The sequence below is a fragment of the Aquila chrysaetos genome, chromosome 13 (genome assembly GCF_900496995.4).
Source record: "Aquila chrysaetos chrysaetos chromosome 13, bAquChr1.4, whole genome shotgun sequence".
NCBI classification, from domain to species: Eukaryota; Metazoa; Chordata; class Aves; order Accipitriformes; family Accipitridae; genus Aquila; species Aquila chrysaetos.
The window spans coordinates 6,507,115-6,522,607 of NC_044016.1; the positions used below are offsets into that span (position 1 = coordinate 6,507,115).

The 15,493-nt window shown below is 36.8% G+C and overlaps 1 protein-coding gene across 12 annotated transcripts in view; it reads left to right on the plus strand.

The window, feature by feature from the left end:
- Positions 1–15,493, plus strand: part of ENAH (ENAH actin regulator) — a 100,813-nt gene that overhangs the window by 54,409 nt on the left and 30,911 nt on the right. For 6 of the 12 annotated variants that reach the window (XM_030035211.2, XM_030035213.2, XM_030035215.2 and 3 more), the window contains exon 4: positions 7,375–7,459. In XM_030035211.2, the coding sequence (XP_029891071.1) occupies positions 7,375–7,459 (85 nt within the window). Of the gene's footprint in view, positions 1–6,998; positions 7,011–7,374; positions 7,460–11,025; positions 11,151–15,493 lie in introns of those variants that run through there. The other 6 variants (XM_041128409.1, XM_041128410.1, XM_041128411.1 and 3 more) reach the window with 2 other exon arrangements.

Below are 15,493 nucleotides of genomic sequence, written 5' to 3' on the forward strand. Positions count from 1 at the left end.
TACTAATGCTACAAGTTCCTGCCCTATACTCTTTAGGAGATGTGTTAAAAATGAACCAAGATTTGTTTCTGACACTCATTTGGGAAAATTTTGGAAGTCTTAACTCATTTCATTAAACAATTGTCTGAGGTGGTCAAAAGTTACACCTTTATCAAATGACAAGTATGTGTCATCAGTTTAAGAGGTCATTTGAGGAGGATTTGTGGCTTGAAGGCTGTGTGCAGTGTGTTCAGATATTCAGTAAGTGGTCTTAATTGTCTAGAGTAAAGATGGCTGCTTTCTGCGAAGGCTTTGCACTGCCTTACAAAGAAAATTTTCATATCTGCATTAAGTAGAGCTCAGTGTTGCAATCAAAGTGACTCTGGAATGAGAGAAAAGCCTCAATGAACGGAAATTAGATGGCTGAGAAAAATCTCTTGATGTGTGAGAAATGGATTATTCCTTTGAAGGAATAAGGGCAAGTAAGGGAAGTGTGTGTTGGGGGATGGGAGGAACAAAGGGGTATCATGCTCAGTTTTGCTGCAAAAAGTACCTTCTAGTTCAGCTGGAATTGATGTTGTTTTGTGTGGCATCTGTCTTCAGTCTCAGGAAAGCCTTGCTAAGAGAATAAGAAACTAAATATGAGATTTATATATGTGTAATTTGCATTTGAGGAGATACTTTGAGTTGTTCGTTGCAGAAGAGGAAAAGCAAAAGAAGAACTGAAAGATGTCATACCACCGTAAATAAGCCTATTCTAATTTCTTCTAATAGAATTACATATATGTAAGATTCATGATGGTTTTCTTACTAATTCTTAATAGTTATATATTGGTTCTTGAAAAGGTTTTGGGATATTCTGGATATATTGCTTTAAATGACACTTCAATTCATAGGAAAATGGGAGGAGGAAAAAGAAACAGTTTCCAGTGTCTCTTTATTTTGTTAGTCTAATCTTGGAAAAAAACCCCTGAGGTTAAAGTTCTTTGAAATTATTAGTAACCCTAGAAGTTGGGTTGTCCAGTTATTAAATAATCAAACCTTTATGGGGAAAAGATGCATGCTTTTTCTACAACTGTATACTGATGTGCGGTCCTTTTTCTTACAGCAAAGATAGTTCATTAAATCCTTGCTGATAGGGGAATGCACTTACTCATATCATAGATTGAATAATTTAGGATCTCTGCGAAATGCAAACTGAAACAAAACCTGGGGTTGCCTAATTGGAATATGTGTAGAGACTATAGGCGACTGAAAGGAGAACTGTATGTGCAGGGCTGGGGGAGGATCTCAGATGCTTGTCCTTGCACTGTTTTGGTTCACGTCATGCTAAAACTTGTTTTGAGAGAAGAATTATTCTACTGCAATGAAGTAATTATTGCAAGCCTCTGGAGCAGGCCGTCAGTGCTCACTGTCAGAATGGGAGTAACATGATGTGGTTTTATTACCTGTATTGTCAGAAGTTGGGGAGTATCTGTTTTTGCTAGTAACTTTTTTTCTTTGCCTTTTAAATATGGGATTAAATAAAGATTTTTGTTGTTGTTGTTACTAGATTTTTATAATGGCTAATCCTGATTAACCAATCCTGATTTATATGCCAAAATATTGACCTAAAGGAAGTTCCAGCTGTTTATTGGACAAAATACTTCCATTCCATTTTAATTGCATATAAAATTATTGAAAGCTTCATCAGTGTTAGTTGTGGTGTTTCGAAGTGAAGGGAGAGTTGCTAAGTTTTTAGAGTTATACTCATTTTTAAGGGTTGCCTGCGTGGCATTTCTGATTCCTGTGGTTCTTCAGAATTAGTGTTGTATCAGGTGAAAGCATTAAAGTTTGGGTGGGCAACCCAAAGAATTTCATTAAAATTTGGTAGTTGGTCTTATCTGCATAGCAAACATATATAGAAGTACCTTAATTTTGTGGATAAAGTTTTGTTTAATAAACATTGGGGAATGTTAATATATTTTTCTCTTGAGGGTTCATATTGTTGTCTTAGAAGTATTACCAGTGGAAGTTGGTATATTAAAGCTATATTAAATTATATATATTTATTATAGCTATATTAAATCTGCTGCCTTTTGGGAACGGGGTGTTGTCATAAAATCATGAACATAATTGTGGAAATACAGCTTTGTTAGAAGGGCTCATTTCCGTAGTATTATATACAAATAGTGACAGTCATCATCTATAACACTGCTATTTAACCATATTTTGACAGAACTGGGGAAAAAAAGTAATAAATACCCTACAGTAGATGGCATTGATATATTTGATTTTCAGTACTTGCTTTTTTAGGATTGTGATACTGTAGTTTCATTAAGCAACCGTAGTACTCTAGTGCTGAAGCTTTGTCTCTGTCTCCCCCTGCATAAAAGGACGGCAGAGGGAAACTGCAAGTCTGCTTGAGGTCGAGCTAGTGCTGAGCCAAGCCTAGCACCCAGGTTATCAGACTCAGTTTCCAAGGCTCTTTACTTAAATTCAAATGTGTTTTAATTAATATTTTTGTTGTTCTTGTCCCCTTTTATTACCTTGATCAGGTGAAAGTGCTTGTGAAGTGAAATGGAAAGCATTTACTTTCAGTATAGAAAATGCAACATAGTTACCACTCTGCTAAAATAAATCAAAGCGATGAGTAAATTAACTCAGTCCAAAGTACTTACAAAATGGTAGCCATGTATGAGGAAGTAGATATTTGAAGGAAAGAGAAGTCTTAGCTGGAAGATGATTCACCTGAATAGAAGTGCTAGAGAATAGTTTTGTCACTTGTTAATGCCCTAGTTTTATATGCCCATCATAGTCTTGCATATAAATCCATAATACAAGTCCAGGTCTTGAGGAGTGGTGTCATTTTGCTTCTGCTGAAGGCTAATAAGCATGTCTCCCCAGACTTTGTTCTGTAATGTCCTAGAGCAGGACAGGCTCTGAATAGGAGGGGAAGGAGCAAGAGACAAGTGAAAGCGGTTACATCACCATAATAACTTTTCTTCTTATTGCTTCCTAACACAGATCTCTGAAAAAGCCTGCTTTCCATTCATTCAGAAAACCTTTAAGCATTTAGTAAAACACTTTTTTTTTTTTTTTTTTTTTAAGTTCTTATATTCTGTAACAGAAATGCATCTTTTTACTGCGGCTTTGAACTCTTGCCTGGGGTGTGTTCTTTGCTTAGTAGGTGTACTCAAACCGTCCTTAATGAAAATCTTTTCTAAAGATTATAATTAGTCAGTACACTTATCTTTATAGCATATGCCTATATAAATTAACTTGCTGTCTGCTTTCAGTCCATTTTTCCTTTGAAAAGTCAGTCTGATATTCAAATCAAAGTATGACTGTATAATTGGAATGTTGCTTATTTTGGGCACTAACATACTGAGACATGAAAGAGTGGGAATTGTTAATTACTGAGTTGTTTATATAAACTGTTTCTCTGGGGGAAAAATGGAGATCTTCACCTCAAACTAAAATTCTCATGTATGATAGTTGACCAACTTTTTCAAAGGGTACTAGGTTTTGAAAAAATTTGATTTTGTCTTTTAATGCTATACTCTGAACAGTACAGTAATTGCAGGAGTGGGGTTTTTTTTGTATGTGTTTTGGCTTTCTTGAACAATAGGGCCTGTGGGATTCTGAGGAAGATTTCACATGATCTGACTGCCAGCGGTCCCCCAAAAAACACTTCACCTATCCTTACGTTACCAGCTCCCAAGCAAGCCTGTCCAGCCAAATTAACACACACACTGTAGCTCATTCTATAACCCATGGTACATGTATTGTTCCAATCTTGAACAGTAGATACTTGGGGGTTTTTTAGGGCTATTACCTCATAGGAATGTGATGTCTTCAGTGTCAGCCAGGTGCTATGTCAACACTGCTAGCATAAGCCAGGTGACATTAAAGAATTGGGATGGAGAGTTTGGTGTGAAACTCCAAAGCAGACAATGTAATTGAAAGATTGAAGGAACTGATGAACTGAAAGGCATCGAGGGAGGGGAAACCATGTGTTTCCATCTCCAGCTTGCTGATTATACATCCATAGGGTTGTGCAACTGGAATTAATTCAGCTCTTGAACAGAGATCCAGAGGAAAGTCGTCAATTGAAGGTGAAAATGAAGTTAAGGAGTTTGACAAACTACAACTCTGGTTGTGGTTTAAAAAGGTGATATTGGGTGTGCTTAATTTGGTTGAAGCAGCCCCCAGCAGTCTGATGTTGTTCTCTGAGCTATGCCAGCATAGTTGTCTGTGTGACTGCGTGAAGAACTGGAACTGGTCCTGATCTAGCTGGTGAAAACACTTCTTGCTTTTTTTCCCTGGGATTTTTAATGCATTGGATTTCCAGTCCATCTCTCACTAGACAGTTGCCTGACCTGTCATAGAGGAAGGGTGATGCAAAGGTGAGAATAAGCTGAAAAACAGAAAGCATTGAAACTGGAATGGCTGCTGAACAAATTAGTATGAAATTATATCCTCTGTCTGTCAGAGTGTGCTGCAGAGCGCACCATCTGTGCTTTCTTTAGAAAAAGAAAGATGTTAGGTTTTCCTTAAACCTCAGAATGAATAGACCATTCAGCCTCATCTCTTACTTGGCTTGTACCAGTTCTGAAGATAAAGTGATCCTGTAGAAGGATCAGACTTTTTTTCCAGGCGGTATCTGTGAATATTTCTCCTTGGGGTTGATGTTTCTGAAGTATCTTGAAGTGTTCAAAAGCCTCTGAGAGAGCTTTTTATTAGCTAGCTCCTGCTTATTTATTTATTATACCATCTGTCCCACTATCCAGACAATTGTATTTTAGCAATGAAGTGGTGGTCTTGGCTTGCTGTAATAAGTCTTATAGGATAAAACATACTTTTCTACCTGGTATGTAAGTTTAACTTGCCAATGTCCATTAGTGTGGTGGTTGTTAAGAATCTATGCATGCAGAGAGGAATTTGTCAGAGAACAGGCCAAATGACTTGGTAGGTGAACTTTTCTTTCTTGAAAGCCTTCGATATACTCAGATTACATTTCCTTATGGCAAAAATGTATGAGAAATACTAGAATAACTATGTTAATTGTTAGCAGGTGATTGTGTTTGGCTGTCTTGCATGTATGGCTATGAAAGAAACACATAACTTACCAGAGTGGGTTGACCAGCTTGTGCTAGCTTGGCTTGCTGATGGTTGTGTTCTGCAGAATTGACAGAGAAGGTGATTTTCTGACAGACATTGCTTTAAAAAGAAGTTTAAGGCTATGAGAACAGGTTTTTCTGATAGCTGGGCTGGTTGGAATAGCCAGTGTAAGTGATGCTAGATGGTTGGTGTCCAGTGGTGCTACCAAAAGAAAGAGTTGGGGGACACTGGTAGAAAGGTTGTAGAGTGGCGGTCCACACTCAGCTACTGCAACATGATAATACCTTGTTCAAAAAAACCTGTTAAATACTCTCAAAGATTAAATGGATGGAAGTTTGAAGTTTTCATTTCTACTGTATTTTCAGTACAAAATAGTTCCAGTTGGTAAATGGCCATAGTATGACCATTTCTTTTTATTTTTGTTCTTTGTAATTAATTTTTAGATCAATGTGGGTTATACTGAGAAATGGCAGATCTGAGTGAAGGGAGTATATTAGACGTGGCAAGCAGTAGTGGTATATAGCACTTTCAAGCAGCAGCACAGCTGCTGCTGGGTTGCGTCTACTTCTAAAACTCCATGAAAGGCTGCAGCATGGTGCAGAGAGCAAATAGCCCAGCTGCTTGGGAGCTGCGTTCATGCCTTAATGGGCATAAAGGCTTTCTAACCTGTCATACAGGTGAGATGACAGAGGAGGATGTGTGACTTCAGAAGTTTTGAAGCAGAAACATATTCCAGATGAGCAATATGACAGATGTTTCTACTTACTGATAACTTAATTATCATAGCAGTTAAATCTTTTGAATTAAAAATAATACAGATTTATATCTGTGGGTATCTCTTGGAGATGCTCCAAGCAAAAGTAGTACATTCAGGGCAACATCATGTACTTAGGTATGAGGACCTAATGCTTGCTGGAAAGAATAAACAAGGAAGACACAACCTCTGTAGTACACTTTCTGCTTTTATCTTCTAGAAGTAAGTTCTTAGATCACTTTTCAGCTGTAGGTTACAGTAGACAGTATACACTCATACTTTTCAGGATTCATTGTCTTTATGACCACGGTGGAAACAATACTATGCTGTTTTGAGTAAATGAACCTTTTTGTGTAACCTTTAAAGAGGGCACTTGTTTGCTGAGTCTGAGGCAGATTACCTGTCCTTGATGTCTCAGTATATCACATATAGTCTCTTCATGTTTTTTGGATGATTTTCACAAGTTCAGATGGCAAACAAATTTTACATTTTGATTATTTGAGATGGGGGTGTTCTCATTGCAACTCCATTACTCTAACTAGTTTGGTGGAATCTCAGCAAGAAATTACTGTTTTGCTTTGGGACCTTTTCAGTACTTCATACATTTCTATTGTTTTTAATCCTGCTTGCTTATAAATTCCATAATCTTAAGTGTAGCTATAGTCTAAATAATTCAACTTCCTGGTTTACTGTCCATTTTTACATAAACAATGCATTCATGATGTACTGTATTCCATTCCACACTTCTTCATCGTTTGCTTCTGGTAATTCTTTTTAAATAATTTTGTGCTGTAAGTACATTTGTGAGGAAAATTGAAAAGCCTTTTTGTTTTTAGAAGAAAGATCTGGCATATACAATTGTTTGAAAGATGTATGATTCAGAATTGCCCATCAGTAAAAGTCGAAGATGAGTTTGCATGTCCTTCTCTTTCACATTTCTTGTGCTTAGCAGAATGCACAGTTTGTATATTTGTTGTATGCCTTTGTTCCTTTGGACACAATACTTACCTATCCAAAAAGGAGGGTCTTTGATCCAAGTCGGTGAGCTAAAATCTGAGTAAATTTTGGTGTGAACTGTAGAGACATACTTTATCTTCCTTCTCTCGATATGGTGATAAGCTTCTGATGTTTTTTCTCCTGTTCTTCCCCCTCCCATTTCCAGTGTTCTATTTAGGTGAGTGTTTTAATTTTTTGAGCCTTTTCTGTTCCTCTAACAGTACTTGTTAATTTTTTTAAGAAAATCTCAGACTTGGAGTGCTTTTCAAAGCTTTTATCAAGTTCCATTATATGTAAAATTTATTTTGCATTTCTGTGAAACCTTTTCATCCATGTGAAATAAATCCATTCTGTAAATATGTAAGGTAACATTTGTTGCAGTTTTTATTTGCTGTATTATGTTGTTGGGCTTGTTTGGCTTAAAAAGCAGAAGTAAACAGTTCTTCTAATGTCATGTGATGGCTGGCCTTTTTCCTTGATTTTGTGCTTTTTTGCATATTAAAAGTTCAAATCATTAATTTATGGTCTGTCTTCACTTTTAGGTCCTACATTGCCTCGACAGAATTCACAGCTTCCCTCTCAAGTACAAAATGGTCCATCGCAAGAAGAATTGGAAATCCAGAGAAGGTACAGTAGTAAAAGTGATCAGCTGTTCAGTTAAAGAACATAGTAACTCCTCACTAATGATGAGAAATTAAATGTCAAGGACTTACAATTACTCTCTGCATGCATACAAATGCTGTCCTAATGCAAGTTTTCAGCAGTGCAGCTTTCCTGTGTAAAAACTTTGATCATAGCTAGATCCCTTGTTCATGATCTCCATCCATTCAAACAATGCAATTGCTATTGCCCTGTCATGAAAGAGTTGAAGATCAAATGGGAAGATTTCACTGCTGTCACTTCCAACCAGACTAATTAATTTTCCAGTGACTGTTGTCTTCAGTTTTTGACACACACTTACGAAGAAGAAAGCGGCAAGCAAGGAAGGAAGTTTTAACCTTCAGAAGTAGAGAATTAAATCATCATGGAGAATGATAATTTTTCTTCCTGAATGTGGATGCACTAGATCAAAATATTGGAAATGTTGTTCGCCTTTATACTGTATTAGTTCTTTAGCAAAGAAACTTTCATTTCCTGCTTTTAGTGTATAAATTTAGGGAACCTTTAGTAGTTCTAGCTTTCAGCTGTAGCAATACTGGTTATATCTGTGCTGCTCTCAGGGAATAGTCCATGTTCCCCTGACCAGTTGGCATTCCTCCAAGCTAAGCTGTTCCCTTCAATGTGAAGCCACTGCACCCTGTCACATGCCCTGTGGGATATTCTTTAGACCCATAGCATTTTTAACATACGGGGGTTTTGCAGTTCCTTTTAATAAGCACTATGTATCGATCAAGTGCCCAAGTTCTGGGAACAAACTTTCTACTTGCGATATTCCCACTTTTGTTGAGTGGCAATGTGGGTTAGTGCTGTAGGTTGAGTGTCTGGGATATGGGTAAGTGAAATGGCAAAGTCTTCTAGGATAGTGCTATCAGACTGGGTTAAGTGAAAACAAGAAGACCTTGGGCTGTGTCAAGCATTGCACCACATTGCCTGTGGTGCAATGTTGGATTATTTTACGATCAAAATACTCCCAGGAGATTAGCTGTTCCCTTCCAGAAGGGATGCTGGGAGCAGTTTAGGTCACATGCAGTACAGATGCAGAGAACAGGATCCATGAATAAATAGGAAGTGGTCCAGATTCATAGTGTAAATGCACTTAATAGCTTTCAGTGGTAACTGGAAAGATATTTTAACATGTTGGGTCTAATTGGCACTGACTTTTTTCCTATTTTGATATTTTGCATTTAGTTTGCAAAGGTGAGCAGAACCAGATTGCTAATTTGGGAGTAATTCATATTATAGATTTGATAAACTAGCTATATGTGTTGAACAAAGTTTTGACATCAAAATTAGTCATACTTGTCCGTCTCTTCTCTGCAGTATGCTTTTAAATCTGAGCAGGGATCGCTTTATCTGAAAGTTCCCTTGTTTAAAAACAAATAGCAAGAAGCTCATTACAAATCTGTCTGTGTTTGCATGCAAGTCTGCTGTCGTGATAAAGGTCTTTTATGTCACTTCTTTTGACAGACTTTTAAAAAGCTTTTTTTTTTTTTTCTGTTCTACAGTAGTGGCTTTTAATATTTTTATTTCCCATCTGTTCCTTTAGAAGGCTGTATTAATTGAGCTTTATAAATGCTGAAATACTTTTCAAAGAAGCATTGTAGGTAGACATCTCTTCAGAAAAAAGTGCTGCCCCATATTAAGAGCTCTGCAAGTCTCTTGAAGTTTTTTCTATGTAAAGGACATATTATCAGGTGGCATTCTTATAGCTTCACTTTCTCATTTGATCAGTGTGGTCTACTTGTTTTCATCTAATATAATACCCTCTTTGAAGTCTGGTCCTGGTTTTGATTTGTTTTTCCCCTAAAAAAGGATGAAGAACTGGAATGAGTGTTTACTCACATTGCTAGCCAGATTGTCTGTGGAAAGACTATTGCCGCTGTGTTATTAAGCCTGAGAAGAACACGTAATTTTGTTAAAACGTTTCACAAATGCTTCTCCAGTCTTTTCACTGCTGTAACTATATGGTTATAATACAGTTAAACTAACTCTAAGCTAGAACTTCTGTTGTAACTGTCTTTCAGCTTTCAGACTGTAATAACAATAGTCTTACTACCATGATGTAGAGAGTAGTAAATAGTCAGGAAGAAAAGGTTTAGATATATATTACTTTTAACATATCTACAAGTGACATTTCCAGTCTCAGTAAAGGGTAAAGGCAGTGTGGGCAGAATTGAATTCTGTGGGGAGCAGGAAGACTACAGGGAATGCAAGAGAAGGGAATAAACGTTACTGCGTAGGAAGGAACACGGGGTTTGTGATGGATCAGTAGAAGGGCAGGCTTTGCTGAGTCTATTGCTCGTGAAATGTGTGTCTGTGGGGTGGGGGTTTTGTTTAGGATGTGGCTTGATAATAGTTGTCTTCAAGTGCTGGTCTCATATCCCTACCCTTAAGTGTACTGGGATTCAGTAGTGTTTGATGGACTCCCATGTTAAGTTCAGGAAAATATTTATCAAAATTATTCTAAGCCTGAGGAAAAAAAACTGCTTACATAAAAATTAAAGTTGAAAGAGGGACCCTGTGGAGGTCATCTAGTCCAACCTTCTGCTCAAAGCAGGACTAATTTCAAAGTTAAATTTATGTGGCTTGGAGCTTCAGGGTTTTCGTAGGCATAAATAGAAACATTTCCTCAGAAATGTTTTGCCAAAGGAGTGACTGGTGAAGAACGGTGTATTAAAGAGAGCTCTTCAACTGATCTGATGTTTTCCTTTACTTTTATAACCGGTGTTCAAGAATCTTGGGGAAATTGAGAACTGAAGAATTAAATTGGATCATTGCCAACAAAAGTGTATTATTTTGGTTCAAAGATTTTTCTCTGTTTTAGATGCCTTACATTTTGAGTGAAAGTGCTAAAGTAGTAATATTACCTTGCTTATTTTGCTGCAGAGCTTGTTACTAGAATATTTGCATTGTTTACTGTGCAGTGATGACAGTCTGTAAAGCCGCTAGGACCAGATGTGCGATCTAAAACACTGAGGTTTTTGAGGCCAAGATTATACATGAGGTAGTCAATGAAATAGTTTGGTGAATTGATAACTTCGTTACTGTCTTTTAAGAAACCTTAATGCATGGTGTATGCTTTCCCTGTCAGGGAGTACTTGAAGATAACTGTAATTTTCCTTAACTTGCACTCATTTAAGTACAGTAATAACAAGCTTTAAAACGCTCCAGCTTCCATTTTCAGTCCTCAAAAATGAAGGGATTTTCTGTTATATGAGTTATTTTTCATTTTGTCAGAGTGGTAGTCAGGCAGTGTTTATAAATTCCACTGGTTGTTTGATAATGAGCCAACTTCAGTTGGCATACATATTTGTTAATAACTTCAGAGTTACTTAATGTCAAATACCATTTAAAATATAAGATTAGTTCATAACATGCCTGTGTGTGCTACTAGTGCATGTAAATTTACCTTCTCTTCCAGCCATGATAACTATGTTGTCAGAAATATGAGTCACTGAGTTGGTATCTAATATGACACTTGGGAATTTAATGAGTTAATGTTTATAAATAACTTCAAAATCATCACTGCTTCATAAATAAAGAGACCAAGAACACCAGAAACAGAGAAAGTGTATAGATTGTAAGGAATAATGAAGGTATACAAGCCGCCTGTTATCCTTCAGGGACGTAATGGACCAAAACTTGACCGACTTCTGTCGTAAGTACTCAAAAATGTTAGAAGTTCACCAAAGCAACAGCAGAGCATTAGGGGCTTTTGGTATTGTTGAATACTTCAAGTTTGCTTACAGTTTTAGTTTATGTCATAGATTGGGATGATACTGTTAAAACCTGGCGTGTGACTGTGCTAGAAAGGAGTATTGATACGGTGTGGTTTTCATAACATCTTTTGGAAGGCTTCTTAGTTTTAGATAGTGCAAGTTCAGAGGCTGACAAGGGTAGCAGTTTCTTATTTACTGATAGACTTAAAGGAATGCTTTGTATTTTACAGATTAAAAGTATTTTTTCTGAGATTTTCCTAATCTTAATTTTTAACTACAGTAAAAGAATTTGTATTTTTTCCCTGTGAATTAGTAATTATTACATATATAATTCCTGAGCTGTTTTGAAAACATGTGGAAATACTGAAAGAAAAAAACCTGCATCCCACAATTGAGTAGCAATGTAGCTATAATAATTTAAAGGAGGGAAAGTTTGCCCATCACTTTTCTGTCCCTGGTAGTGTGGTTTCTACTGATTTTCTGCAGCCCATGACCTTTCCCTAGTTAGTGGCCAGATGTACTGTTCCCAGTTTTCCTTTGCTTTTGAAACTGTGCCATTTATCCAACAGATTATTTTGAGGAAGTAGGATTTCTTTCAAGGCATATGGATTGATTAGATTATAACTGAGCAAACAGTTCTAATCAGAGATTTGCATATGAATATGATATAGTAGTTGGCTTTTTGGTTTAGGGTATAAGAGTGGTCAGTAGAATACTGTCATATGATTGTATTGTGTGCTATGCGTGTTACAAAATCTGCTTGAAGTTTGCATCCTACAGACATGGTTTAGGTGGAATCAAAGGGATATTTTAATGCCTAAGCTAAGGGTTTCCAGCAGATCAAAGTTAAATCAGTGTAAACTTTGAAAGTTCACCTTGCTGAGGTAGTTTCATTGGACAGCCTGCAGCCATTTGGATCTTTCCAGCCTCTGCATTGCATAGTAGGACGGGAGACAAAAGGAGACAGAAGCAAAAAGACCTGTCAGTCAGTGTTGTCGTGTCTTTTTTTTTTTCCTTTTTCTTTTTTTTGGTTTTTTGTTTGTTTGTTTGTTTTTTGTTTTGTTTGTTACCTTTTTTTCCCCTCTTGCCCTCAAAGTTTCTGGAAAACAGAGTTCTGGTAAAATAGTAACTTTTTTTTTAGTACCTCTCATTTTCTTTCCATTCACAGTTTCTTCCCATCCACAGTAAAGTTTTCCTTAGTTCTGTCAAGTCTAGCTTTCAGAGACTTAATAACTGGCTTTATGGAGAGGTAATGGGTGCTGTCTGGTTACAGTACTGTAAAGCTATAGATGTTGGATAACATTGACATGTTTAGCAGACTGAGAAGAGCACTCTTCCATTAAGCAGTCTTGACTACACATGAAATTGGGATTAGAAATTCTACAGTTTTTCCAGATTTTTTGTTACTGTGATTCCCTTTTATGAAATCAGTTCTGACCTGACTGTACTCACTAGAATTATACCACTGAGACAGAGTTGCCAATGAAAGTAGATTTTTCTACTACTGAGATTCTTATTTTTTTCTAAAATTTTATGTGTACAGATGACTTCCTGCCATCTGGCTTCTGCTAGAAAAGTTCAAGTGTTCTGTTAATTTACATAATATATTGAAAAGATCAAGGTGAGGAAAACTAGGCTTGATGGGGTTTGATAAAAGAGCATTAATAGATCCCCTTGTCTATTAGAATTTCTGTATCTAATAACCTTTAGGTTTATAGTTGCCTCTTGTCTTCATTGTGGTGGCTGGTTACTAGTTTTTGCTTGACTGATAAAACCTAGTTCTTTCTCTTATTTTCTTATTTCCAACTAATGCGGTTTGAGCTTATAACATAAAAGCTTGTTGTTAGACCTTAAATCCCTTTTGATCAAGGAAATGAAAGCCTGTTAGTTTGACTTTGGTAATGTGAAAAGCTTTAGAACTACTTTTGAAGAAAAAAAATAATTAACCAGATAAAACATAGCACAGTAAACTGTACCCAGATAGTGTTTTCTTTTGCAAAAGCAGAAAGGCTATTCATGCGCTGTTCCTGGGCTTTAGTAAAGCATTTGGCAGATACCAAGAGGGGATTTCCTAGTTGAGGTGGAAGAGAGGAGGATTGCTGTGGAAGTGTGAGGAGCATAAGAACAGGCAGTTCCTCCTGCATCAATGGGACTGGGAACAATCAAGTTTTATTTGGTGTTTTGCTGAACAAAGCAAGTCCTTGCTGCTGCTGCGAGTTGAGATACATGAGTATGAAGGAGGAGCTGGATGATGTTGCAGATTTTGATGATCAAAATGGAATGAGAAATAATACATAGCAGGCATCCTGTTTTTAGACATTTTTAGGGGGAAAAACCACCAACCTGTAGACCAAATACTAGTGTTTAGGATGTCTTAATACTAGTGTACGGGGAGAATCAAATTGGCAGTGAAAGCGTTACATGCAATGGTGATCAATCAGGAGAAAGCTGCCTGCACATTGGAAATAACTATGATGATCTCTAGATTTGCTTAGTGTTTCTAAATCGTGGTACATGTAGTTAATTAAATGCCTCTATAATTTTGCATTAAATTAGGTGTAAAGTGTTCTTTGGTACAAATTTTTTAAAAAGACATAATTTGAAACAGTCTCACCTTTCACTACTGTTTAAAGAACGAGAGGTCCACCACTGTTGAAACTGGAAGTAATTGTCAGTTCCAGAGCATATACGTAAAGTCACTTCAAAACCTCTTGCCTTTGAACAGTCAAACTTTGCAGATCTTCTAAGTGTCTGTTTCTTGCCCATTTTATCAAGTTGACTAGCTCTTGTCTGGGTTTCTCTGAAACCATGGGCAGTATGCTCAGGTAGAAGCTGTCCAGACTGCCTAGTACTTGGAAAAAAAAAATAAAGCTAACTTGGTAAGAGTTTTAGTGAGAGCATATAGCAAAAGTTCAGTTTAGATGTGCAAAGTGAAGTTCATGCAACCAAGAGAGCTTAGGAAGATGCGAAGAGTTTAAATATTAACCTCAGCAGAACTGATCATGTTATTGGTGCATCAAGTGTACTTTTTATTCATGAAGATTCTCGGTCTCAGTGGAGGCCACCAGTGTTTGATGGAAATTTGCAATCTGTATTGACATGATTTAGACTATATTTTTTCTTTGTAAATGAATTACAAAATTTGGGTTGTGGTGTGTGTTCATTCCATGATACATAAGCATTAATGTGTAGGCTTTGAGATACATTTTCAGTAGGTTTACGTGACCATATAGGAGAGTGAGCTCTGTGGTAAATGCTGAATTTTGGAATGATGAATAAATATTTGATATTAAAGATGGAAGAGCAAGTTTAATGTCGATACTCAGTTTTTATTATTCAGATAAGTTCCTGCAAATTTGAAGGGCCATAGCAGACACACCTTTTCCTTTTCTGAACTTGTGCAGAAGACGATCAGAAGGTTAAGCTATTAAAACTTAAACTAGCAGCTAAGTTCAAAATAATCAACATGTTAAAGGACTTTTTATTTTTTTCTATAAATGCTTTTAACAGTGATAAAGTAGGTTGACTGTATCTAGTTAAATTGATGTCCATAGAGTGCATGCAGCTCTTGCAATCACAATGTAGCTGCTCTTCTGTGGATGGCAACATGCTTCAGATGGAGCTGAGGTCACCCTGCATCTGGTGCTGGCGCCTCTAGCTCAGTTACGCATTGTGTAGCCTGTTTGCAGCCAGCTGCTCTATTTGTTGCAGTGACTCAGTGGTGGGAGGAGGAGAGCCAACATGAGATGTATTCTAGTAAGGAGTGACTGTTGAATTAGATAATGCTATCTATGCCCACATGCTGGGGCTTTCAGCATTTTAGAATAAAACTCCAAACATTACTGTCTTGTTTATTGCTCCATAGATTGAGGCAGGGTTAGCGGAGCTGGTGCAAGAGCTCAGAGCAGCACTGAAAGCCTAGGCATACTGAGACTCCAGAACTGGAATATTAGACATCTTCTCATAGTGCTAGACATTGCAATGCAACTTTTTAAATTGGTGAACATATTTTAATGGTTAAACATATTTTAATATTTACTTAATTGGTAAATGTAAGTTTAATGGCCACATAAACAACAGTTTGAACAACTCCATTGGTTTGGACTGCTGATTCCAGGTTTAATTATAGTTGATATTATACGCTTACCTTTAGAACTTTGACATAGTAGTGTTATTCCTAGATTTCTTGTTTATGTTGGGTTATAAAACTTAAATTAAAAAAAAAATCTAGTAAAGCACAGAATGAAAGATGCATACATTGTTGAATACTTTTGTGTAATCA